Source organism: Cloeon dipterum, chromosome 3 (assembly GCF_949628265.1).
Source record: "Cloeon dipterum chromosome 3, ieCloDipt1.1, whole genome shotgun sequence".
Lineage (NCBI taxonomy): Eukaryota > Metazoa > Arthropoda > Insecta > Ephemeroptera > Baetidae > Cloeon > Cloeon dipterum.
The window spans coordinates 15,385,660-15,411,804 of record NC_088788.1 but is presented as its reverse complement, the minus strand read 5'-3'; the positions used below and the strand labels follow the sequence as shown (position 1 = coordinate 15,411,804).

At 38.9% G+C, this 26,145-nt stretch overlaps 3 protein-coding genes and 1 long non-coding RNA gene across 10 annotated transcripts in view; all 4 read right to left on the bottom strand.

Annotated features, from left to right (window-relative positions):
• bma (SCY1-like protein bma) overlaps positions 1-15,554 on the bottom strand; it is a 51,654-nt gene extending 36,100 nt beyond the window's left edge. For all 7 annotated transcript variants that reach the window (XM_065483435.1, XM_065483436.1, XM_065483437.1 and 4 more), the window contains exons 1-2: positions 15,433-15,554; positions 11,033-11,381 (exon numbers count right to left, since the gene is read on the bottom strand). In XM_065483435.1, the coding sequence (XP_065339507.1) occupies positions 11,033-11,200 (168 nt within the window). In that variant the 5' untranslated portion in view covers positions 11,201-11,381; positions 15,433-15,554. The remainder of the gene's footprint in view (positions 1-11,032; positions 11,382-15,432) is intronic.
• Positions 1,024-2,280, bottom strand: LOC135940874 (uncharacterized). The gene is made up of 2 exons (XR_010574925.1): positions 2,198-2,280; positions 1,024-2,145 (listed from the first exon to the last, which is right to left on the bottom strand). It is a non-coding gene; the product is annotated as an uncharacterized LOC135940874 (long non-coding RNA).
• Positions 15,555-23,350: 7,796 nt separating the features above from the next.
• LOC135939709 (major mite allergen Der p 23-like) lies at positions 23,351-23,988 on the bottom strand. The gene is made up of 4 exons (XM_065484221.1): positions 23,871-23,988; positions 23,759-23,806; positions 23,677-23,699; positions 23,351-23,617 (listed from the first exon to the last, which is right to left on the bottom strand). The coding sequence occupies exons 1-4, from the start codon at positions 23,899-23,901 to the stop codon at positions 23,423-23,425; spliced, it is 297 nt and encodes a 98-aa protein (XP_065340293.1). The 5' UTR covers positions 23,902-23,988; the 3' UTR covers positions 23,351-23,422.
• A 926-nt stretch (positions 23,989-24,914) lies between these two features.
• On the bottom strand, positions 24,915-25,694 carry LOC135939896 (peritrophin-1-like). The gene is made up of 4 exons (XM_065484503.1): positions 25,603-25,694; positions 25,485-25,526; positions 25,295-25,317; positions 24,915-25,235 (listed from the first exon to the last, which is right to left on the bottom strand). The coding sequence occupies exons 1-4, from the start codon at positions 25,631-25,633 to the stop codon at positions 25,041-25,043; spliced, it is 291 nt and encodes a 96-aa protein (XP_065340575.1). The 5' UTR covers positions 25,634-25,694; the 3' UTR covers positions 24,915-25,040.
• Between the last annotated feature and the right edge of the window lie 451 nt (positions 25,695-26,145).

Below are 26,145 nucleotides of genomic sequence, written 5' to 3'. Positions count from 1 at the left end.
AAAATCAATAAATTAACCTCAAAATAAAACGCAGATATCTTAGGATTTCCAGGGTTGGCAGAAGGGTTGAAAATTAACAAGGACCGACACATAAGGTTTTTTTGTTTGGAAATATAGCCACCAATATCTCCAATTTATTTTGTTTGTAAGCGATTTGATATGGGAACCCACTGTTTTTCGAATAAATTTCTTCCAATTTATTTTAATTTTGCATCTATCAGTTGCTACTAAATTTCACAGGATTCACAACCTAGGAGCCTAACAAAATTAAAATTACTGGAACCAATTAATTTTTTTGTTAATTCAATATTTTACATCATTCCTACACAATCCATTCTCCTGCACTTAATTTTATAAAACAGACTTCCAAAATCCAGAAAAACAGTAGTGTCAAAATATAAAGAGGCTGCTATGATAGAAATTTGCCCTTACACATATTTTATTGACATGTGAATGAGGGTGGAACAAGAGGAGCGGTGTGGAAACAGTTTCATCGACGGAGAGATTGAGATGTGCGTATACACACGACGCGTATTCCCTTTCCAATCTTTCTTCCGGCCATATTTGTCATCGCAGAAAAAAACGAGCAAGCTCCTTTCTGCGGCGCAGCTGTTTCTTGCTCGCCATGCGAGAGACGATGGAGGGCGCGAGAAATGGAGATGGGCGGACGGACGGATGGACGGACCGACTAGAGCAGGGGCATGTTTTCACGTGTGTGCCAGCCAGTCACCCGATACAAGACTGTCAATATTTGCGCGGGCTGCCTTCGCAAATGGCCGGACGGGTTCATGACAGAGTCGCACAGATTATATGACAATCTTGCCTGCCATGTGAAACGGCTATTATTTATCGTTATGCTGCTTTTGCCGCATGGTCAGAGAAAAGTGATTCACATATTTTTTTATAATTGAATTACACCGATAACAAGCAATTTATTCTTTTAAGATACAAATTTATTCAATGAAATTCACTCACTGATAGCTCACAATAAAATATAAGTAAAGTGCAATATTGAAACTGGGGTTTCTGCATTTTTCAACAATAATTTTATTATTATCAAATTTGAAGGGCCTCTCAATTCATTTTTTTAGACTTTGCCTGTTTCAAATTTAACAAAATTTAGGCTGACGTAGGCTACTTGGCTAACACTTTCTTCTCTTTTAGGTCTATAGCGTATTGTTGATTTGATTGTTGTATTTGGTCTGTATAATTTCATTGTTGCCGTGTAAGAATCGCATTCTTTCTTTCTTTTCTTTTCTTTTCTTTCTTAGCAAACCTGTCGTGGTAGAAACAAAGGTCGGTCTGCACGAGTCGTGCGTTCAGAGACCTGCTTCGACCGCGGTCGGGTTGGCGTCCTCGCTCGTCCTTCTCCATGAGGTTGAGAAGCTTGGCAATATTTTCCTCGATTAAGGCTACTCGAGCTTCGAGAGATTTGGGCTTTTGCACTGCAGCGACAGATACAGTTGCAGGTGCGCTTGCTGCTTGAGAAGGCATTGCAGCACCATAAGCATCGTACAGGGCGTCAGCTGCCTCTGCTGCCTTCGTCAAATCCGAAGCGAGAATCAGGGCAGGGTGCCATCCGGCGGGCAGAGCATTGCGCCAGCATTTCGTGAGCTCTTCGATGAAGATTGGATTGGTGCGCAATTCATCGTTCGCACAATTTCTCAGGCGGTTCAAAAATTCAGAAGGACGCAAAGTCCCCATCTGCAAGGCTTGCATTTTCTCGACGCTTGCTGTGAAGCTTTTTGGCTTGAGAGTCTGCAGCAGAACATTCTTCAATGACGTATATGGCATTTCAGTCGGCTTACTGGTGATGAGGTCGCGCGCCGCGTCTCCGATTTCGTGTAGCATAACATCTCTGGCGAGAATGTGATATTTCACGGCCTCATCGGTGATGCCTTCGATGTCAAACGCTGATTCCAGCAGAGCGAAGAACATGTCGAGCGAGAGCGGCGTGAATGGTACGGATAGGAAATCGGCGTTGTACCGGCGCTGCGGAGCAGTCGTGGATCCAGCTTGGGCCATGATCGTGATGGAACCTCTTCACACTAAGTTCAACGCGGGGTCACCAAATTTGGTCGCAGGGAAGAGTTGACCAAATAATAATTCTTCTTTTAACACAGACTTGTTTAATCACCAACAGGACTGTAATACATTCAATCAATTACAATAATATTTTATCACTAATGGCACTTACCCCAAATTCTTGGGTCCGCGAATTACTAAACGTCCGTTACAATGAACTGCCGAATGAAGAATGATACAATTTGAATATTCGCGTTAACAGTTAGAAAACAACAATGACAATTTGCGATTCTTACACGGCAACAATGAAATTATACAGACCAAATACAACAATCAAATCAACAATACGCTATAGGTCTCTGAAATCTACCCAAAGATTTTATAAACGCCTGCCTGGATTGCATTTCTTTATATATATGTTTTTTCCTTAATTTCCAAAATTAGCGTGCGTATGTGGACAATTCTGCTGCTTGGTCAATTATAATATAAAAATGCTGTTTCTGCCCTAAATTGACATGATTATCTATCTACCCGCAACTCAAGTCGAACTCATTCATATGCAGAATAAGTAACCGTAAAAATGCCTGGAAAAATTGATTGAGGGCTGAGTTTGTGAAATACGAATATTTTAAATTTATGGAAATATAAACATTTTTCTCCGATGAAGCAGCAATGCAGTCGATTCATTCCTTGATTCACGCAGAAAGTGCTCTCTGCTCCTGTCATTTAATGAATTTGAATGGCTTTGTGGAAAAGTGTGCCAAGTTGCGTCATTGCAGTTCTCCATTCATCTAGATAAAATTTATTTTATCCTTTGACACTGTAAAGGAAAATGAACTTTTTGCCTTAACTGCATTAAGTATATAATATAACTCGCCCGTTTTCCTTCTTCAAATCGTATATTTGTAGACTGGGTAGACTGCAAAAGCTGCTGAAAGGAGGCACTCACGCCGCTGCGCAATAGTAATAATAATTGCAGAGGGTGCGAGGCAGAAAAGAGCGCTGTCGAGCTGCAGCGAAAGGTGGAGGCGCACGACGTTTCGGTTTGGGCTGCTGAATTCACAGTCTAAATATTGATTAGTTCGCGTGTACGTCTTGTGTGCGCGCCCGGGAAAACCGACCGGCCGCCGCCGCCAACGGCCGCCGTTCGTCGCAGGTCTTGGTGTCATCCCACTGCAGCCTGTTGCGCGGAATTCGCCGAGGCTGCGGTTTCGTCCGCGTGGGCTGATCGAGAGTGCAGAGTGAGCCCCCAAAGTTAGTTTGCTCTGCACACATACACACACTGGCACGCACGTAAGGGTGAGGGTGCGTGCGGTTTTGACCGCGTCGCTGATTTACGACCGCGCTCAACCCTTCTCGCCCGTCGCGCGTGCGACGCAACTGGTGCCCACCCCGACGCCTAAATCGGCTATTTTTGTAAATCTTTTTTTATATCTGCCTATATGACACTCATCCATTGGCCGGGAAACGGAAATTTTCCGCGTAAAAGGGTTCTGTGAAGCCGATAAGTGCGTGCAGTTTGTCGATGCGAGAAGCTTTTTTGCGCCACTCGACCTTTCTCAGAAATTCTGTTTTGCCAACATCAAAGAACCCCATTAGTCTTTTGTAACTAAGTAGAGTCCTTTCAAATTAAATTCTACTTTATATGTGAAGTGGGCGAAGCAGCTAATTTTCAGAAATTATAATACGAATTGTGAGACTTTTCGAGAAATTTCTTGAGTGAGTACAAAGAATCTTTTAGAACATTTCTCTAGAAATCTTCATTCGAATACTATTTTTTGTTCGTTACAAGTCCCAAAAACCGTTAAACTGGCTGAAGGGCAAAACATAATACAACGCAACAATTTTTTATACTTGATTTGTATCTAAATGGTTGCCAGAGAGAAAATGTGACATAGTCGTTTTTTCTCTTATTGATTTGAACTCACTGTACCAGCATTTTTCAACTGCTAACGATATATGGAATTTAATATACAAAATCGGTTTTGCCAATGAGGCCTGAGGGCTGCAGTCAGGCACAAAAAGTAGCCATCCATTTAACATTTAACACGTGGATTTGGGCCTATTGTTGAACTTATAGCATATTTTAAATTAAATTCCCCATCATACTGTAAAATCCCGTAGAATCCTTGTTGTCAATGCATAAAAAAATCCCTGAGGATAGATTCAAAGCCAAGATTGACATAGTTAGTACTGTAAATTTTTAAGAAAAGTGGCTGCTAGGTTCGCATTCGTTTTAAATGGTGAGAACTGTCTCCCTACTGGAAACCTTTTTTTATTTGACAACAGAGAGTTTCCTCAAAGAAAGTCATGCGTCGATCTAAAGGAAAAGGAATCTAAATTGTTGACAAGCACTGCAAATTGGGGATAAAATTGGCAAATTTTGAATTTTTATTACAGCAATGTACTGTTATGATTTTATTTATTTATCTTGTGTAAGCGACGTGGAATTCAATTATAAAAACATTCAACTCCATTTATTACTTAACTTCAGTCAACAATTCTATCAAACCTCTTTAAATGTCACGTTTTAATTTTTCTGAAGTATAAAATTAAAGATATAAAAAACAATTGTCTTTGACAATATATCGCAGTTTCTTACTACCTAGCTCTATTTTTAAAGCAACATTTTTAAGTAATTTTGTAAACAATTTCTTCCAGAAGTCAATAACTAAAATTAAAAAAAATTCTGCAGCTTCAATGCACTGAGGGGTTTGCTCCTATGTGGAGCTAGCTGGCCGGATCCGTTGCAAATTTTCAGCGGCGTGGATGGATCAATCAATCGCGCTTTGCTACCACATGAATTGGAGCATTCCAGCAGGAAAGGGCCGGGCACGTTTCAATCGCCATTCAGCGAGCAGCTGTCATATGCCAAAATGTCAGCCACCTGACGCTGCTGACAAAATTAATTTGGCCATTTGTTGCCGGCGCGGTGAAAGCGGGCAGCGCTGATCTGCTGATTTTTTGTGTCGCCAACTGGCTAGCTCGGTCAATTCGTCAAATTCAGTGATGTTTTCCAATAAAAATATGTACTTGGATTATTTACCGATACATGATTTGATAAAAAATATGATGACGTTAAAAAGTAAGATTATAATGTTTCGGATTAGAAAAAAAAAAAACAAATTTACAATGCGTCTGTTAATTATTCAAATCGTTAGAAATGTTTTTTGTTGGATGTAATGATTTATTTTAAGAATTATTTGCAGCTATTTTGTTTTGGAATTAGTCAAACCCAGCTAATGCACAGCACGAGAACATGGTATTTTATTTTCCTCTCATAGTTCACTCATCCATCCGTAGCTAATCCATTCGATAATTTAAATTTTAAAAAAAATTACCTGCATGTGTTTATCTGTTTTATTTTTATCGAAAGGATTCGAATAGAAAATAAATTTTGCAGGAGCAACAGTAGGTGCTTTCATCAAGCGAGGGCGACGGCAGGAGCTGGCATTTTCATTGATTAAGAATTAAAATGGTTGAAGCGGAGGGAAAGGGCACAGAGCATATATCACTCGCAATTAGTAGGCAGGCAAACAATTGTACGCGCGCAGCCTAATTGAATTATTCACATCCGAACAAGGGATAATACTCGTGCGGGGACTGAAGTGTCGGCAGGGGGCCGGCGGTGGAGGCGGCCAACACGCAGTCGCGACGAGCGCTTTTATGCACATTGTTATATCAACGTGGTATTGTTTATGGAATAACAAATGCACGGCTGACGCGGCTGAATTGAATTTCAGAGCCATCCCGGTGGCGCCAGAGGGGCTAAATTACCGATGCCGATTCATCTACTTTGCCGTGCACGCAAAGTTAAGCAAGCGTGAACGTACACGAGTCTGTTTGCGGCCGCACCACTCGCCGAACAATCACGAAATTAATTTCTGTGCGTTTGATGCGGTACGTTTGGCGTACTGAATACGACCTGCGCTTGGACCAAACTCAAACTCGTTTGCTTTAAGCATTGCGGCTCGATTGAGATTTTATGTGATGCGGTAACCCTATCTAATGCAAATGTAATAAAATAAATCAAAATTGCAATCAAAGAGGTTCATTTCGACATTCCGAGCTCATTCAAATTAAAACGATTTTTGGCTCAATTTAACTAATTGACTTTTATCTTCTTATGGAATTTGTAATTAAAGTAAATTTGTTTGTTTTATTTGGTTACTTTTTAATTCAATTTATTACACTGTGAAATTTGTGCCAAACCGTAGCAAGGAGTTTCTTCAAAAAGTGTCTGACAAGGAGAGGAATAAAAAAATTAGGCCAAGCACTGAAAACTTTAGAGATAGAATTGTCAAAAAAAAAATTTATTTTATTTTTTACACTAAAATTTAATAATTTTTATAATCTCTTTTTGGAATACGTGTAATTCGAGCCAATTTGTTTCATTTCTGGGCTTTAATTTCATTTTTACTCCTTGATTAATGTTGCATGAATTTCAATTTTTAAGTTTCCGAATAGGAAAGTAAGGTCCTAGATGGAGTATTACATTTTTCTAGTAGAATTTCTAAATTATTTTTTAGAATTTTTCGAATCAATCTTTGAAAAATTTCACCATCTAAAAATTTGTTTTCCTTGTTTAACAACTTCAAATTTTGAAACCGGTTCAAAATCTCTCCTAGTGGGTATGGTATGATTTAAATTTCCCAAAAATAAAATAGCATCAAATTTTTCTAAAAATGTGAAAAAACATAAACAGCTGTTCATTGTTAAAATTTTGACCAAATTCATATTGAGTAATTGCGCATGCCAAGCGGAGGTTATATGAAAACAACAAATTCCAGTTGGAAAATGTTTTAATTTGCTTTCAGAACATTATCCCTTAAAGAAATTTCTGTTTTTGGAAAAAAATTGCTCGGAAATAGCACTGGGAGCAGAGAATTCGGTATGCGAGGTGGGTTGGATTTTGCATCGACGCTGCGTGAGAGCAGAGGAAAGTAGGCTGGCCGAAAAAGAATCTTTCGGCTACAAAGTAGCTTAGTGTGTTTGATTTTCTACTTTGTTGCCTGCGTGTCCCACCTTCTTAATGTGGGCTTTGGTAAACAAGCCTCGAGATCTGCTGCTGCTACCGCTATCGATTGCTTGAGTCCTTGGCGGCCGGCAGAAAAGTTGTCGCCGCTTATTTCCGCGACTCCAATCAACCAGCCGGGTTAATAAAAGGTGACAAACTTTTGATGGCGCCGACAAAATGTCCTTGTCCACGTATTTTCTCATCAGTAGACTTTTCCTATCACGGAAGAAGCGGCTCCTCCCGCAGGAATTGCTTTTCTGCGAAGCTTGATACTTGATTCCGCCATTCCGGGTTGTGAAGTGGCAACTTTCCAAAATTCTATACCCATTTGTGAACCGGCAACGCAATCTCCGAAAATTTTCGCTACTCACTCACAAATTAATGATGAGGCAGCAACATTTCAGGGAAATGGCTCTGTATGCAAATTTAGCAGTTTGCTTTCCTCCTTGTTATTCTGTTTAATTTATTCACCATCTGTTAACTCTAAATGCAGATCCGTTTGGTTTGTTCCAATGCTTTCCCTCATAGTCCAAAGCTAACTGCGAATCCATTGACTGTACTGGAAATAAATTGAACGTCAATCATTTTTAGATTTACGTTTCAAAAGATCAAAGGTTTGACTCCTATACATTCTTCATACTTCATTAAGAATTAATAAATAAATAAATCACGGTCCGGAAGCTTGCTGGAAACTGATTAATCGAATTTGATACTGAACTTTGTCGCTGAGACTCAATTAGCCTATGCAACTTTGCATTTCTCTCGTTGCGCCAACAAGAACAACGACCAATTAACCGCTACATCAAACACATGCGCAGCCCATTATGCAATTATGCAAGCTGTTGGAGCGGAACACGCCAAACTACACACACATAATTATGCAGCTAATTAGCAGTAATCCATTAGCGAAATATGCAGCTCTTAGCAGTCGAAGAGAACACGGCCCTGGCGCTAATGAAAGCTGAGCAGGAATGCGTCAATAAAGAAAATATTTGGTCCTATCCGCGTAGAATGCACATTCCGATCAAGTGCGTGGGCGACCGCACCCAGTAGAGTGGATTCCGACTGCAAACATAGCGGAATTCGGCGCCGATGTGCCTAGGGAATTGCACCCAAGCAAGTAATTTCATAAACTAACGGCGACAAACGCTCCCTAGATCAAACACGCCCTGATGACGTGTTGTCAAATGCACACAAATGTGTTTGGCTCAAACATTTGAGTATTGCTGTGCATCATAATACCCGAGCCAACAAACAATGATGAAGTTCGTGTTGAATATTGACAATTCTGGGAATTTTCCTGGAAGCAATGTTGTTTATACAGCTCAAACAGTTTATTATATTTAGTTCTAGGATATTTTAATACAATGATGGAGTTGTATCATACGGCTCAAATGAAATTCAATTTGGTTTTTTCAAAAGCAAAAGTTTGCTCTAGGTTTTTGAATCGAAAGCAGCTTGCTCCATAATTCTGAGAACAGCGGAATTTTTACTCTCCGCATTTCTACGCGTTTTTACATTTCTCGAGTGGAAAAATAAACATCTAGTTGCTGTTGCTGTATCCACTGAGGTAGTTTAATTTAATTCAAATCAAACATGGAATTGTCTGAATGCAAATGTTTTCTGTCAATTTATTAGATTGTACAACAAGGGCAGTAAAAATTTCCAAGTTCACTTCAAGGAAAAAATTAACAAAAATACAGTTCTGTTTCTTTATAAAATAATGTCTTGTACTTTTAAATTTTTGCGAACTTGAAAGAATATACTCTGTAGGCTTGTGATTTATTTTGGGTAATTGCAAATTTTAATAGTTTTGCATGAATCCTTTTTCTAAAATTTACACATTTTTCGATTGAATTTAAATGGCAATATTGTAATTAGTCAATATTTTAATAAAACAATTATTTCTTAGGGATTGCAAAAAACTAGTTTGTATGATTTCTTATTCTCATTCATTTGACTTTAAAATACTTCTTTCATGCCATCCAAATAGGCAAGGCACGAGATTTTTCAATTCTGGGGAGATGTGTGAATTCTTGAAAATTTCGCAAGCAAAGCAATATTTTCATTTCTGTTTTAACCAAAAAAGTTCAAAAATAGCAATAAAACTTACTTCCGCAAGTTAAAAAAATAATAATTTGACTGGAAACCCGATAAAAATTAATTTCGTGTTAAAATTTTAGCAATAATTATATCGTGAAAAATCTTTCCAGCGGCGCATTATGTCCTTTATTTTTGCACTCTTTTTATACATTCGTAAGTGTGGTTTTAATTAAAACTTAAAATGGCATGATTCGTGCTCAATTGAACGTAGCATGTAGGAGATCAGGAAAAATAGTCGATTGCCTACAAATTTCCACTCTATTATCTCTTAACCCTCATTAAATTTAATAACTTCTAATTTACCCGCTTTAATCCAATGCTGCTAAAGAGTACTATTTTTAAAACCAGACGAGTCTGGATTTTATTTTAGCAAAAACGCATTATTCTATTTGTAACCAAGAGCAGTTTTCTTCATTTCATAAATAAAAAAGCTGGAAAATTTACTGCGGAAAAGAGGACTCGTGCTTAGATGAAAAAGAGTTGCAGATGCAGCGTACCATCCGCTCTGAAGAACATCAAGGTTGAGAGTAACAAAGAGAACAATGCTCGCAATGCGTTTGCTTTGTAGCAGCGTGGGCGAGAGTGGATATGCCAGAGGCGTTAGGAAGAAAGAGGAAAAAAATCGGCTTTTGAGAAACAAAGCGAGCGCGTTTTGATGCATTACGACACGTTGCAGAGTAGCTTGCTTTCGGCTTTCGCTCCAGCCCCTATAATGCACCTGGCTGATTTAATTGCAACGCGTTGGATAAGATTACACTTGGCTGGTACGGATTTCTGCACCCAGCCTCCGTGAAATAAGGAAAACTGTTTGACTGAGGGAGATTTGCTAACGGAAAACGGAGCTCAAGGTGGAATGAAGATGGGATTCATCCGTGCAGCTGTTCGAGACGAGAAAAAGGCCACTTGGGCACGCTTCTCGAAATTTATCTCTTCTTACATAGGAGGTATGCACTCTTGTAAAACTTGCAGCTTATCGCGCGGCTTGAATAAATAAAAAATCCCCTTTTAAATTTATTTGATACTATTTTGTGTTCGTTGAAATATTATTTAAATTTACATAAATAAAAATTCGCACAGATTTAACCACTTCCAGAAATTAAGAGCAAATTTTAAAGTAAAAATGCCAACCGTTCATTCGCATTTGTCTGTAGCTTTGCTGCAAACATACTTTCGCAAATTTTTAATGGCTTAAACACAAAAATTCATCTTTATTCACGCACTTGTCTGATCAGCAAGACGCACAAAAATATTTGGCAGTGAATAATTTCAAAACATCACTTTATATTTGCCATCAAAGTTTAAAAAAATCCTTGGTGTTCAAAGCCACCGTCTATTTACAATTTTTGAGTTCTATACCACTGCGTTTTCAGGCTTATTTTTATTTTTAAAGTAAAAATATATCGTTTGACGAGCAGAAAATTAAAACTGGTTCAGCATATCTTGGAAGAAACATAAAAATCGCTTTCCCTAGAGAAAAAATTATAATGAATCCATCGCGATTGACTAAACCAATTTTGATTTTCAGCAAGTCAAGAATTCCTTTTCCACCAAGAATGCACAGTAGCAGAATCGAATTTTGAATCGCGAATGAAATACCCGCAATTTGCAAATGACAGGTGGTGCCGTCTGTTAACGGCTCCAAACACCAAAGACATTCTCAATCGGCGAATTTGCCTGAAATGCTTGGAGGGATTTTTTGCTTCGTCTCAACCTCATTTAATATATTCTATTTTACGGTCTTTTGCTAGATCTTGCCCTTTCTTTGTTCCTTTTGTTTAACACAATTTATTTTACTGTGAGACAGAAGCAATAAATATATTTCAAGCGTACGTGGTTGTTCTACATTAAAAATTAGGGCATGCACGAGGTGAAGAGAAAGGAGCTCACCTTGCCGTCACTCTTCCGGTAGCCGTCGTAGATTTTCCACACCATTTCCGGTCCAGCACTGGCGAGCAGTTTGCCCACCTCGAAGAATTGCAGAATCGGGTTACTGTCCAGGACATTCTGGGCGCCCGTGCCGTGCTTGAACTTGGAGAACATGGCCGACGCTGGCATCTACTCGCAAATCCACCCGTGCAAAAGTTAATACACAGTCACGCGCACTCTCTTGCTCTGGTAACAAGCGAGACTTTTTTCCTCCTTTTTGAGCCCGCGGCGGCGAAGGCGGCGGCAGGCGGTGTGCCGGCCACCAAAAGCCCAACTCCCGGATTTTCCTCCTTTGACTCTGATCCAGCAACTGAAACACAACCGAAAAGTTACTTGCTTAAATATTCCTTTTTTGAATTGCTAATAAATGGTTTTGTTGCTTATTTTCCCAACGATGAATTTTAATATTTTTCAATTTAGTTGAACATTTATAATGCTTTTCTTTTTGTTTTGAGTTTCCTTCAGTGATTTCAACTCAAAAGTTATAGTATTGATCAAAACTCATTTCTTAATTAGCATTTGATAACAATAAGACGAGGACATTTAAATACACTGGCGATTTTGGTCAAACCAAACTTCCTCAATAAAACTTTTAGCTTCGATTGCCCCGTTTGAAAACATCCCGGCTGTACTTGCTGATTGCAATGTACCCTGGCGGCTGCCAATTTGACTCTTTAATTAATACCCAATGTAATTTTATGAATGAAAAAGGTTTTTTTTTTAGAATGTAAGAGTGCCAAAATACACAAATGAAAACTTGCACATTCTATTGGAAAGAACAACAAACAACTTAAAATATTTTTTCATTGAAATCCAAATAATCCTATAATTTCATTATACTGTATTTTACTGTGCCTATCGATTCCTGAGGGTTGAATTAGGTTAGATATAAAATAAAGTCTCTTTTGTTAGAAGCTCACAGCTTTGAACTCAAATTACCTTTCTCTGCGAGTAAGGAAAATTTTCGGTTTCAATGCAAGAAGAGTTACATCTGTTGTTATTCCGCCGTTTTCACTGTACGCTAGTCGTGCAACGCAGGCAAGTGAGAGAGAAAAACGGGTGCAAGCGTGAGGCAAGAAGCAGGCTTGTTTGATGAGAGCGTCAGTGAGCGTGGCGCAAATTGAATTGAGCAAAACACACCGTTAGGTGCTCGAATTTGTACACACACATACACACACACTGCTCTCACAAGCTTCTTCTTACACGGCTGAGCTGAACATTGTACGAGTGCCAGGAGCACACGCAGCCTCCTCTCGGCCGGATCTTGTCTCGCTTATCCAGCTGGATCTCTCTCATCTCTGCTCGCTCGCAGAGTTCATTATCGTCGTCTTTCCTTTCCACCAGTGCCGCGTCGCATTAGCAACAGGTTAAACCTTGGCATCAGTTCCTCCCCTGGCTGCCACTCAAATTGCTCTCCATGATTAATTATCGATCCCGCGAATTTTATTTATCGGTGTACCATTGTGTGTCCTGTCCAAACTTTGGCCTTGTGTGTACCGATTTAGTTATAACCGCGGCCGAACAAACAAGCCAATGCATAATTTTTCGTTGCTGCGCGGCATTATTAATTCTCGCTGATTACGTAAAATCAAATTAGAGGCCGCCTCTTGAATAATATACGAGTGTTTGCTGACTGAAATCCAATGGCTGGGCCACTTCAAACCGTGTGTATCCAGTTGCGTTGCGTTGCGTGAAATGAAACGGAGCATTCAGTCGGAAATAATGCAGAAATTGCGAAAGCGTATTATCGACTTACCCATTAAAACTTTTGTCATATTTTTTCCTTGCTATTTTCTCGCCTATGATCACATTTTCGGGGAGTGTATAGTAATTCCTGATATATTTTAACCTCCTAAAATGAGCTATCCAGATAGTTTCAATGGTTAATTACTCATTTTCTGCGAAAATAAATCAGGGTTGTAAACCCTGGGACGACCTTGCCACAGTTATTGTGGTGCAATTTTTAAAGCATCTCTGTGAGATGTTGTTTATTAATCTTTTCTACGGCACATGACAACGCCAACTCATTTTTTTCTATCGTAAGTTTGTGCAGTTTCTAAAGTTATCATTTTTTGCCTTTGTTCATGTTTTTAACGGATTATATTCTTGGACTGTAATTTGGCATTTCATAAACAATAAACGTTAATATAATGATTGAAAAGTTTCTTGGTCCAAGCTCTTTAGAAATCTGGACTGGGATAAAATTGTTTAAGAAATTTTCCACTTAGAAAATGATTACCGGCTAAACTGGACTTTTAAACCATCTGATTCTAATTACAAGACCAACAAAATTGAAAAATACAACGATCTAATAACCAGAAATCCTTTTTTTAAAATCGCCTTTGAGATTATTAATGATGATCAAATCTCAACATTAAGTTAACCTTTTAACTTACTAAAACCAATATGCATATAAATGGTGTCAATCTGGCTTCACGATCGATTTTGACGATTTTTAACAGTCTTTGAGGATTTAATGACTGTCTTATAAAAGTGGCTCAAAATTGCATCATTCATAATCAAAATTAGACGCACATCTGTAATTCACAACCCTACTCATGAATATTTAATTCTAATATCTCGCGAGTTAAATTATTCCAGCAAACAGGAATCTAGCCAAGTCTGTGAGATAACTTTTATGAACGGATTGTACTAGTCTCGCACAAAAGGAAAAAGTTGAAGCATTGCGGTCAGACACGCTTGATATTCATGAGGGGCGGATTGCGCGTTGTGATAGTTTATGATCCTCGAATCACGCAAGCAAAACAGAGGCTCACTATGGACGCATAATTGCAGACCGCATTCAAATGTCGTTGCATTATGCGCGGTAGAACTGCATTAGCAGCGTGCAAATCCTACTCATGAGTCCAACTCTGCGTATGCGGTCATCCTATATGCTGATGAAGCAAGAATGCAATGGAAATGTCCTGCAAACTTGCAGTCGACCGTATGATTGCAACAAGCCCGTTGCAAGAATTTTAATTTGTTTGCAATCTTGAGAAGATAGCGCTTGGCTTTAATAGCGCAATTTTATGCCGTTCCGGTTGATGCTGCAGCTTAATAGCAGTGCCGGCAGTTTTCTAATTTAATAGCAGTGAATACTTTTGAAACCATGCTGAGATAATTTAAGGCATTCAGTAAGCTATCTCTCGCAATAATTTACAATTTCCCACAGTTTATTTGACATTCAGATGATTAGGGCAGTTAAATTGGATTGAAACGGAACAAAAACTGAAAATTATTAGAATTATTGGCTATAATAAGTAGTTTATCTAATGGGGAATTGTAGCAATTTGTTTAATAATGTGAAATAATCAAAAAGAGACTTTGCTAGCAACAATTAAAATTAAATTTTTGCAAAATTTCTCTAATATTTAAAGTGCTAGACCATGTTTTTGTGGCAGATTTAGATTTTTTCGTCGAGATCTATTAAACGGTGTAAAACCTATTTGGAAAACTTTTTTTTTTTGGAAATAAAATAAGAGTTCCTCTCGAATTGAAAAATTTCAGTCACTTTTCTCAAATATTTAGTGCATCAATTGGTAGCGCTGAAATTGCGCATCGCTCAAAAACCAAATTTTGCATTGTCGAATTGATTGTTGCCCTTTTCTTGCAACAAGGAAATTCGCGTTTGGTTGTTGAGCTGGACGCAATTTTTCTCGCTACCTAGACGAATTATGGCTTAGCTGAAGCCTTAAGGGATTTGTGTATGCACTGGTAACAAGGATTTCACAGTGACACTTTCAAGTCTCTACAGTGTATCATTATCAACTCAGGGCCAAGAAAGAACTAAATTTCAGATTTTAACGGATTTTCCATATTTTTCGCTTGATTTTGATTTCTCTCGTCGATGGTATTAGAATTATGCAGTAAATTTCCTCGCTGGAGAAATATATAATAATATTTTCAATAGGATTACAGTGTTCGCACTGCATGATTACCGTGAAATTTTGGAGCTGCGGATTTCAAACAAATTATATCATAAAAATGGCAGCTATAAATTCCCTTCAAATTGTTAAAATAAAACTTAAACAATCTCTGTCAAAGATGCAAAAGAAATTATTTAAAATTAAATACTTAATTTTTTGAGTGTTAATAATCTTTGTAAAATTAGAACTCGATTCAAAGCACTTAATAATTAAGCTACTTTAGCTAATTGTAAAAACAGGAGTTAAAAAAAATTAGCAAAAATGGTGGAATGAACTGCAACATCGTCCCGGAAACTAGGCAGCAGCGAGCCTCGTTTTACGAGCCCTGGTCGTCGAGAGTTGGAGAGTAAAGCGAACAGAGTGGAAAGGAAGGAAAAGTAGCCGCAGCGGATTTCGGGGCAGGGCCATTGATTTGGCTGTGTTTTGGCTCACCTGTGCGAAAGAGCGGAGAGCGCGGCTTCTCGCTCGAAGCACGACCTGTTGCTGACTGCCTGCCGACCAGGGGCACTCACTACAGCACATCAGGTCGATTTGGGGGTTGGGGATGCGAGCGAGCAAGCGAGCGAGCCAGGCACGCGCACCGCACTCGATCTCTCTCGTTCGCCCAGCCTCGGCAGCTCGGCGCTCACACCACTGCCTCGATCGCTGCCTCACTCGAATTTATCATTCACGACGAATTTTAATGTGCCAATTACGTCAGAGGTCAGCAACGCGGCGTGTATTTCACAGGCCACTCTCGCTCCTCAGTCAATGTTTGTATTTGCTGGCTGCTGTGGTGGCCTGCAATCGATAAATACTGGTGGGCGAGGCCGAATTTAAGTCTCAGTCGCCGGACGAAAATGGCAGTTTGTCAGCTGCACACTGACGGCCAGACGCGTGCGACATAAAGTGCTGCTGCCCGGAAAAAAGCTCTCCCGCATCCTCAACTCGTTCCATGCCGAGTGTGTTGTTGGCTTTAGGGCCTCCCAGGAAAAAGCAGGAAACAAAGAGTGAATTTATTTGTTGATTGAAAAGCCTCTTGACTAATTTGAAACTAGCTTAAACGCTTCTTTGGAAAACGTAATAAGTTTAAGTGCATTACGCTTTTGATAGGTTTAATCTAAACTCTCTTCCAATAGGCATTCTGCTTTTAATGTGCAGAAACACCGGAACAATGCATGACAACTCTTTTGCCAAGTAACAAACGACAAATTAATAAGGTTGGGAATTTTAGTGTATTTTTAGACGGTTTTGTTAGACTGCTTTTGAAGCTACTTCGACTATTTTTACTCATTTTTTCCAAGCGATTTTCTTAAAAAGCAAAGAAAATAATGCAAGAAAAAGCAAACAAATCTAATGTTATGCTGCAAAAACCATTGATTAGCATGCTTCCAAGAGCGGTGTAGATGATTGTAGGTGTGGCTATAAGATTGTAGTGCCTCCACCTAATGGTGTTAACCTTTACCCTGAAGTTCACCTGTGCGCCCATGCGCACTGCTAGTTTTGTGATAAAGTGATTATTCCCAATATATCAGCCGAGCGTTAAGCAGCTACGTGTTAACGCTCGCAAGGCCAGTGAAACTCAGTGCTCATCACACGCCCGTAAGAAAACTTAAAATGATATCTTAAACTTTGTACGCAGTGAGTTAAAGTTCAAATACCAAATGACTATTTATTAATTTGCAGTACGCTGACCTTGCCTGTAATATTCCTGGTGTAATTAATATTGTTCTCGCCTCATAACTGACCCGACCCGTTTACCGGGGTAAGATTTGTTTTAATCAATTTACATCTTATTGCTGTGATGTTAATAATATTATATTTACCTATTGTATTTTAATGTGTAATTTATGTTTTATTACTATACAATTTTAGTTGAATTTTACTTTTATAAATTTCTGAAATTCTTATTTGTAATACGCATTATTGACATTTTTCTTGACTGAATTCTTATGTAATTCCAGTTCAACCTCGAGGCAAAACAATAAAGTCTGGTATCTAAACCATTTGAGGGATTTGACTCTCCGTTTCCCCATAAGATATTAAAATTGTGTGATTCGTGCTCATTTTCTTCTAAATGTAAAAACAGATGCACAGAAAAAGACAGTTGACAACCCTTAAAAAAACTACACCGTCCAGTTATTCCGCTTGACGTTACCCTTTTATTGCTGGCCAATATTATGATGTTGTGAGTGCAGATGGGTAAAATTAAGGTTTTTCAATGTTCACTGAAAATGAATAGCAAGTAGAAATATCTCCACAATCACGTCTTAACCCGCCAGCGAGCCAACCTTTACATAATCGATTCTGAGAAAGCTTTAATTCGATTTCGTCCAAATATTGACAGGAGCTGGCAGAGAAGTGAGAAGAAACCCATTATGTACCGCGCGCCAGAGTCGATTTGTTCACCGAACGAGTCGGATCGTGAGGGAGGAGACGGGAACGAATTAATTCAGAATGAAAGTGGGGTGCGCCGAATGAGAAAAAATCTCTGCTTTACTACCTACTAAGGCTTCCACTTTGGTGGAAACCATTACAGCTGCGGCTACCGTTCGGTGAGAAACCTTGTGTGATCATTGATGAGAAAGAAAATCTTTGCGAGCTAGATTTAAAAGGGTTATATTTAATCTTGAACACTTTGGCAACAACCTGTGTAGATAGAATAAAATTTTGCTGCAAGAAAGTCGATTTTTTACATAGTATATTATATATAAAAGCGATATCTGTGTATTGAAGCTAATATAAGAATAATTATGATAGACAGAATCGCACATTAATTCGTAATCTGATAACATCACTTACTATTTTTTTATTTCTAAAAACACGCCCACCGGATTCTCTATGAACTACTGGATTATGGCATAACTCACGGAATTATTGAATGAAGGCGTGATCCCCCAAAAAATAAAAAGAGGCGTGGCACATTTAGCAAATCGTAAAATTTAGAGAGATTTTCAGTAGAAATCTTGGTTGTATTATTGACATACTGGTTATGCAGTAATAACCGATTTTAAAAATGCGCCATTTTGCTTTAAAGTGTTTATTTCATGGCCTGAACATCATTGGGAACACAGTTTTGCGCATCCCCAGCGATGCCTCGGCTCGCACAAACAAAAACAATTTTGAATTCTGAGAGCATTTTGGTGAGAACTTTGTTTGAGTTTTCTGCCCCCACTCACAGACTAAAAAGATTGTTTGCAAAAGTTTTGAACACAAAAGCTTTTAGTAAATTACTGAGAAGCTCTTGTCAGCAAATTAGCGCGTTTGCAGATTGAAAATGCCGACACTGAGCGCAAATCGATTATTTTCGGTCGTTGGCGTGGATCGGAAGTTGAGTGTTCACCAGCATCCATCCATCAATTGGTGCGCTCGTTCCGCCGTTGTGCTCAGCGACCCGCGAAATTCGATGAGTCTGCCACGTGCTAATGCAGCTGTAGCCAGGCTGAATTCTGCGCCCGGCTCCTTTGGCACCTTTGCGCCGCTGGTGCTCACCCGGCTCGCATGGGACGACGCGACCCTTCATTTGCCTGATTAGCCCCGGCTCACATAGAAAGCAAGTAATGCAATTTTCGCCTAGCTGCCAACGAAGCCCGTTTCCGCGCGCATCCTTCACGGGGGCGGCAGCGTCTAACTTTGACCTTTTCGCCACTAAACCAGATTGAAAATGGGACGTGCTCTCGAATCAAAGTATACATTTCGTATGTCAAGTGAGAAGATAATCAAGCGATCCTGCAGTACCAACTATTTATCTAAGCACTTATCAGTGAGCCAGAGTCTCTGGAAGCAATGAATTTCCGGCCTGGAGTTAGGCGATTTGCGATTCTGCTGATGTTTTTGTTATAACTTATTGTTAGCCACATATGACCATCAAATCGGTTAAGAAACCGTCAAATTCAACAACTAAACTGTTGATCTTCAAGGTACAGGTAGAATTTTTACGAAAGAACACAAATCTGAAAACGATTTTACTGTGAGATTTATATTTTTGAAATTGTCATGTTGTAGAGCGCAAAATATGAAATTCACAACTTTAAAATCAGACATGGATAGGGTTTTCTATTTCTTCTTTATTTTTATTAATAATACAACTACAAAAAGTGCAATAATTTTGAGATTAAAAAATGCTCTTTGCCCAAATCTCCCCTTCTAATGATCAGGTGGTCAAATACCACTCATTTTCTACTTGATCAGGAAATAAAGATCAGATATGGGGAAGTAAAATAGGGTTTAATGCCTAATTTTGCTACAAAGCATTTTGATCTCATTCAAACTTAACTTTAGTGTTGAATATTATACGTGGAAGATGGAATGAAAATCACATATTTTCGGACATTCTGTCGAAAGGCTGGAAGAAGAAAAGCACGGTTGGTCTGCTAATGGAAATCCGCCAAAATACGACTAATCAGAGTGGATGGAAATATTCAGCAGAGCGCATTCCTCCTCTTGCAAAAGGAAATTGGATTCTCATTCCATTTTCGAGGCAGCATAATAATGAGCTGGTGCGCGCGGCAGACATGAATTTGCTCGTTATTTCTATTCTCTGTCAGCAGGGCCAATTTAAAAATTCGGCCGGTGAAAAGGGGGAGAGAAAGAGCGGCGAGGCTCGTCATTATCGTGAGCGTGTGTTTGTGAGTGAGGAAAGGGTGTTGCACACAGCATACACAGCCTGTTGCTTGGCGCTGTGGGGGCGGCAGCTAAATCCGGATTCATTGAGCTCACTCGCCCGCCACGGCCGCGCCAGCCGCCTTTTTGCCAAGAATCAACAAGTAGGATTAGACTTGCGCCAAAGGCAATTAAACGGGTATTTTTGCACCAAACACGTGAATAAGAGTTTTAATAGATGAATGACATATTGGTTATTTTCGTTCTTGATTGCGTGGGAGTTTGCGACGCAAAAGGCTCGACAGCTTGCAGTGCGCCTAAAAATGGAATAAGCGAGGTGTGTTGATTTTACCATGTATTAAATTATTACAAACCCTAATTTTATCACAGACAAACAACAAATTATTAATACATAGATTAAATTTCGCCTGACACTTCAATTTCATTGCCAAAAGGCAATTTGATATATAAAATCGGATTCGTCATCGGTTAAATGTTCTTCTCTTGCTTTCAATTAAATGAAAAAAGTATTAAACAATTTTTGCTGGCCAGGCAGGCGAGATAGCCACTGCCAGCGTGTATCAAATTTCGTTTGAAAAAACTGTCTCAGCGACTTAAGCTTAAAAAGATTAAAAACAGAGAAGAGTAATGTTTTTGAGATCATTTTGATTGTTTCTCACAAGTCAACTATCGAAATTCCGCTCACAGGGAAAAGAACACAGCAAAAAGGTCTGTCAAATCCGTTTTATGATATATGAACGTTGTAGTCCGCGTAACAAGTAACATAAGAAGCAGGAAATAACGCTGTTATGCAACCATGTGAGCTGGCCAGTTGAGCTGGTTGCCTACGCTCGCTGATCGCATCAGAAGATCGCCGTGAAAAAGAGCACGTTCTCGACAGAAACAATCCTCTTTGCGGAAAGCGAAATGAAAATTGCGGCTCGTGAATTCCAAAAAAAGATGTGACTCGATTCCGACGCTCACAATAGCCGCATTTCTGAGAGAAACTTAATGGAGTAGGATACATTTCCGTGTGGAATGCTAGACTTGAATTTAATAAGGGAAAAAATATATTCCTAGAAATGATTTGCGATAACTGTCGAGATTGTATTTCATCGAAGGATTGCATTGGCAGTGTGGAATTATTTATTAGATTTCAGCTTAATAAACTTCTTGATTAAACGATAATTATTCGATCGAAATCATAATAAATTTGAATTTACTAGGGAAGGTATTCGTTTGCAACACAAACCAATTTGGGAGACCATTAAAAATCTTAAAATGTATTAGTTGTATAAAGCAAGCACTGGAATGAACTGAACAAATACGAATTTTTCCTTTAGTGTCGATACCCTGACTGCTACAGAACAGTTTTGTGACTTCATTGCTTAAAATGTTTGGAAAATTTAGTTTTTCTAGAGATATCTTTTAAAAATTTTTACATGGATTTTGTTGTTTGAAAATGACTTCCCTAGCAAAGTCAAATTTATTTTGATTTCGATCGTAATAAAGATCGCTGAAGAAGAAATCGACCAACCAAAAACATTCGTCTAGCTCGTGTTAGTTCCTAAGTTCGGATTCGCGCAGGGCACATCGCGAACAGTGCTTTTGGGGAAAACAAACGCGAGTAGTTGGTATGTTTTAATGCAGAAAGCAGCATTAGCAGCAACGGGAGAGGAAGAAAGGAAGTGAACAGGCAAGTATTTCGGCGTTTTCGCAGCAACCTGCGGGCTGCGATTCGCGCGCGCGACGCCTTCCAGCGAGAGAGCGAGCGGCTGGGCCGAGGAGTGCCGCGCGCGTATTTTCAGCTGCGATCGATAAATTACTCGTGGCCTGGGTGCTTGCTTGCTGCCTCAGCCAGCTCTCTCTCTCTCTCTCTCTCTCTCTCTCTCTCTCTCTCTCTCTCTCTCTCTCTCTCTCTCTCTCTCTCTCTCTCTCTCTCGCAGTCCTCGACGGACCGGTCGCCACGCACGTTGAAAGGCTCCCTGCTCCGGCTCATTAGGGATCATTTCTGGAAATTCCAACCTGTACTCCTTATTTCACGGGTGAATAAATTTGTTTTGCCTGGATCTGACAGCTTTCTTTCTTTCTTTTTATTTTGCCATATTTACTACCCTTCGTGGAAACTTAATATATGCATGATTCTGCCCAACCAGCACTCCGCCGAGAGGAATAAGCAAGCATTCATCAGGAGACGTAGAATTTGGAATTTTAAGTCGTCAATCTCTGTAGCAAGCACCGATTAAATTCTTGCTTGTTGTTCGCGGGTGAGGATGTGTAGTTAGCAGTGACTGTAATAAATTTAATGAGCGCACGAGCGTGCAACTGAATTTTTCAAGAACTATTGCACACAAAAGGTTTTATTTCCGATATGAAATAATTAATAATAGCATCATGCTTGGTTATACGAAAAGACCTTTAACAAAAAATTTTAGAGGTAATTTTTATTTGAGCATATTTATGGGTTTTTGTTTAGTGCCAATTTAATACAATTGCAAAGGATTCGACTGAAACTTGTGGGGATCGGTTTGGGGCAGTAGCAATTTTTTTTATTACAATACAAAGCCTTTTTCTCCATGAAAAACCTGGCTACTTTCCGCCGTGCGTGTAGCGAACCATAAAAATAATAGAAATTATTACTTTGGAAAATGGTCATTTTTTTCAAACGCTCTCGAATATGATAGCAATATCACAATTTTGGATTTAAAGGTGCCCTTCTCTTGTAAAACCAATCCTCTTTTCATTTAAAAATATTAATGTTAAAAAGTTGAACAATGCTTCATATTATTGTATTAGATTTTACTTATTATGATGACGTTTGAATAGCAGCTGCTCCAACAAATCTTAACTAATGAATGCTAAATAACATGCGCTTATTGAGCAGAGATTTGAGCCCGTCGTATACACTGACACGATTGTTTTTAAGTGTAAACAAAGATAACAAGCGTCAAGTGCATTTAATAAGTACATCTCATAACCCAAACTCCGCACATTGAAACTCTCCATCCTTGCACCCGCATTGATTTTCGGAAATAGACAGCTCCCTCTATAAGCACTGCAATTTTCCTCAATTATCTTAGCAGGCGAACCTCAATGTGAAAGACGAGAACGCCAAATTAATTAAATTCGAGAGGCAATGCTCAATCGGCACCGGCACAGACTCCAAATTAGATTTCCTGGTGCATTTACGGAGAACGCGAGTGTATGCTATTAAATTTGTTTTTGCCGTCAGACGCGTGGTAGGTAGATGGATTGTATTTCGCTTGTGCCGGCCAGAATCGATAAAATATATATGGTCGCAAGAATGAATGCAATACTTTTCTATTTTTGCAAGCGGTAAAAATGTGTACCGACGTAATTTACAAGCTATGCCGACATCGATTGGTAGTACAGGAAAAAACAGGCTCTTGGGCTATACGGCTGTGCTACATCAGCCGGTGATGATCAGTGCCGCTCCATTAACTTTTTGCTGACTCCCTACGACCGGCCGATGGACGTCTCATCCCCATTCAGAGCTGAAATTGAAACGTTCCCGGGAAGAAAGGAACAGCTCTGATTTAATCCTTGCCTTGCTCCCGTCAAGCATTATTAAGAATAGCCTAGAATAGCGAGTCACGGATAAAAGACACAAGCTGCAACTCTGTTATCGCCTCAAGTGTTTTGCAGAGATTTATATTTCAACCAACTGAATATTGCGCCCTTCAAACCGTTATCTCGAGTGCCCCGATAAGTTGGAATTTTTGAGGGTTTTTCCACAAAAAACACTCACTTTTCAATCACGTCCAATTTTATTCCAAATAATTTATGCTGAGATGTTCGTTGTCAGGATTATGTCAAGTTTTTACATGCTCTTGAGGGTAGGAGTGGCTAGGCAGGTGACCTGGTCAGCGAAGTTGCACTCCTTCTTCTCAGCGTCGAAATATAGGTCGCCGTTGGGGCCGGGCGGGCACCTCAGGAGCCAAGCCAGGTTGTTGGTGCACACAAAGTACTTGACACAGTCATAAGGATGCGCGAAGAAGCCGCTAGGTTCAGGGCACTGTGATGTCAAGAATGAAAATTAGAAATCAATGCGTTTCTATAAAATTATGTACTCACTTCAAACCAATCAGCAGGGGTTGCTGCAATCAAAAGGCGTTGTTAAAAAGAAATCCAACAGAAATTATTTTTTTCGACTTACGGGGAGGGGTGCTTGTGGTCTGGGAGTATGTGGCAGCAATCAGAGCCCCTGGAATCAAGAAATTTGGAAATTAATAGTTGTGACGTAATTAGAAAGTGTTTGCTGTGCGTACCTAGGGCAACGAGCAGGCACAAGGTCTTCATTCTTGTCTCTCTCAAGTTGGTCTGAAGCCACGATACAATAATCACTGCTATTTATATGTTTGCGTGGTTTCGTTATCGACGGCAGGGTCAGGATATCAATTAAACAAGTTAAATTTTGAAATTACTAATCTGTTTAAAGAAATTCGATGAGTGGCAATCGATAAGGAAGATTGACGTCAAACTCACTTCATTTTAAGATGTGATTTTTCTCTCTGTAATTAATATCTTATATTATTGCAACTTAAAAACAGCCAGGTGAAGCTTTTATTGATACTCATTACAAGATTATTACATAAGAAAGTCATGGCATTCTTGGTTTGTTTGATATTTTAATTAAATAATACTTTTCCCCCTTCAATTGTAAACTCAATCTTTTTAAAATATAGTACAATATTATACATATAATTCAGATTTTCAAATATACTCTTTAAATATAATCTCAAAGATTAAAAAGCATTGTCTAGATTACTATTATTATATATTTCTTGGGACAACAATAAACAAGACAAAAAATATGTGATTGTTTTAGTCTGCATTAGAAAAATAATAAAATTAATAAAATGAAAAGATAGGCGTCAAATCATTTAAAATTCTTCAAAATGTTTCAAAGAATCTTTTAAGACAGCAAAAAATGGTGAAATTTATGAAACAGACGTTAATAGAGTGCTCATAAAAAGTATTTTGAATGTTGTTTACTTTTTACATTCATTCAAAATATCTTGATATTAGCTTATATAATGAATCTTGTGATAAATTTTCCATGCAAATTTGACCTCTTATTATGTAAACATATGTCGCAATCAATTAAATGATGATATTTTCGAAATTTAGGGGAATGTAGTTAACACGAAGAGCGGGGCAGGAAAAAACATCATGATAAAATAGCGGGTTTAAAAATGAGCATGGGATACGTCATGTGTTTGATCTTTTCCTAATTTTTCAATCTTTATTTTACCAAAATTGCGTGGCTTACTTTAAACTTTTTTTGGACTGGTAAAAAATAAAAGTTAAAATTCCAAATATAAATTAAATTTTATTCAACAAATAAATGAACACTAATAAAAATCTACAAATACATTTTCATATCACAGGTATTTTGCGAGAGCGGCAGTGGGCCAGAAATCGTAGACGCAGCGTGCTTAGAAGGTTTTGCCCGTCGGCGAGGCTGTGCAGGTGACAGCCTCAGGATAGTCGCAGACCTGCTTCTCAGGGTTGTACCACAGCACGCTGCTAGGTGCCGGCGGGCAGGTCAACATCCAGGCATTGTTGCGCACGCAAACAAAGTATTTGGTGCAGTCAAAGGGGTGCGGGAAATAGCCATCGCTCTCAGGACACTGAAAAATTTTTTTTTAATTGATATCTGAGTAAATTTAATATTAATATTGAAACTCACGCTGAACCAGCCAGATGGGGTAGCTGGTAAAAAAAGAAATGTGAAATTAAAATCACAATTCAATTTAAATGTAAATTTATTTGAATTTTTTTGTATTTGACCTTAGCAAGAATAAACAAGAATATAAATCTTAGCAGTTTTAAATGCACAACAGCAAGAAACGATTTTGAAGGGAAAATTTGATACTCACGAGTTGGTGTTTCTTGAGAGACGGAAGTGGCCAGCAAAGTAGCTACAAGAATAAAATATATTCCATAATTTTAATTTATTAAAAAATTAGAGTCAAAGTTAAAAAAATTAAGACTTACCCAAAGCTAGAAGAATGGGGAACGTCTTCATCTTGTATAGTCGTTGGTTTACTTTGAGCTGTGCCAAGAGCGCTTGGGCTATTTATCTGCCTTTGATCGAGCTGAGGAGGTTTCTTCGCGGAACTCCTTAATAAGCCCCAACGCTCGCGGAATGTTTTCCTTAGCACCTCAAAGCATTTCATACACCCTTTTAATTAGTCTAATAGCACAGCTAGGTGCAAAATTTATCGCTTTTTGCACTAATTTGGCCAGGAATGGAATTCCAGCACCTCCTCTGTCGTTGCCCCGTGCATCCTTATCAATTTTCACTCCGCCCGGTAATCGTTGAAATGCAATAACCTGCAATAAACTACGCTCGTTCCGATTTTGATTGCGTTGATCGTTATCAGCGCCTGATAGACCCAAGTCCATATATGCAAATGATTGCGTTTCCAGTAATTTCCAACTTATTACGGATTTTCTAGTTAATATTAGAGCCTAAAAATTTTCAAAATTGAAACCGGATTTAATTTTGACATACAATATGTATACTTTATTTAGTGC

Bases quoted from the DNA above. Each gene is read 5' to 3' on its own strand.
- LOC135939709 (XM_065484221.1), bottom strand. From the start codon at position 23,901: ATGAAGACCTTGTGCCTGCTCGTTGCCCTAG. The intron at 23,700-23,758 runs GTAAGTCGAAAA...TTTTGATTGCAG, and splicing joins GACCACAAGCACCCCTCCCC to CAACCCCTGCTGATTGGTTT. The intron at 23,618-23,676 runs GTGAGTACATAA...TTGACATCACAG, and splicing joins CCCCTGCTGATTGGTTTGAA to TGCCCTGAACCTAGCGGCTT.
- LOC135939896 (XM_065484503.1), bottom strand. From the start codon at position 25,633: ATGAAGACGTTCCCCATTCTTCTAGCTTTGG. The intron at 25,318-25,484 runs GTGAGTATCAAA...TTTTTTTACCAG, and splicing joins CTCTCAAGAAACACCAACTC to CTACCCCATCTGGCTGGTTC. The intron at 25,236-25,294 runs GTGAGTTTCAAT...AAAATTTTTCAG, and splicing joins CCCCATCTGGCTGGTTCAGC to TGTCCTGAGAGCGATGGCTA.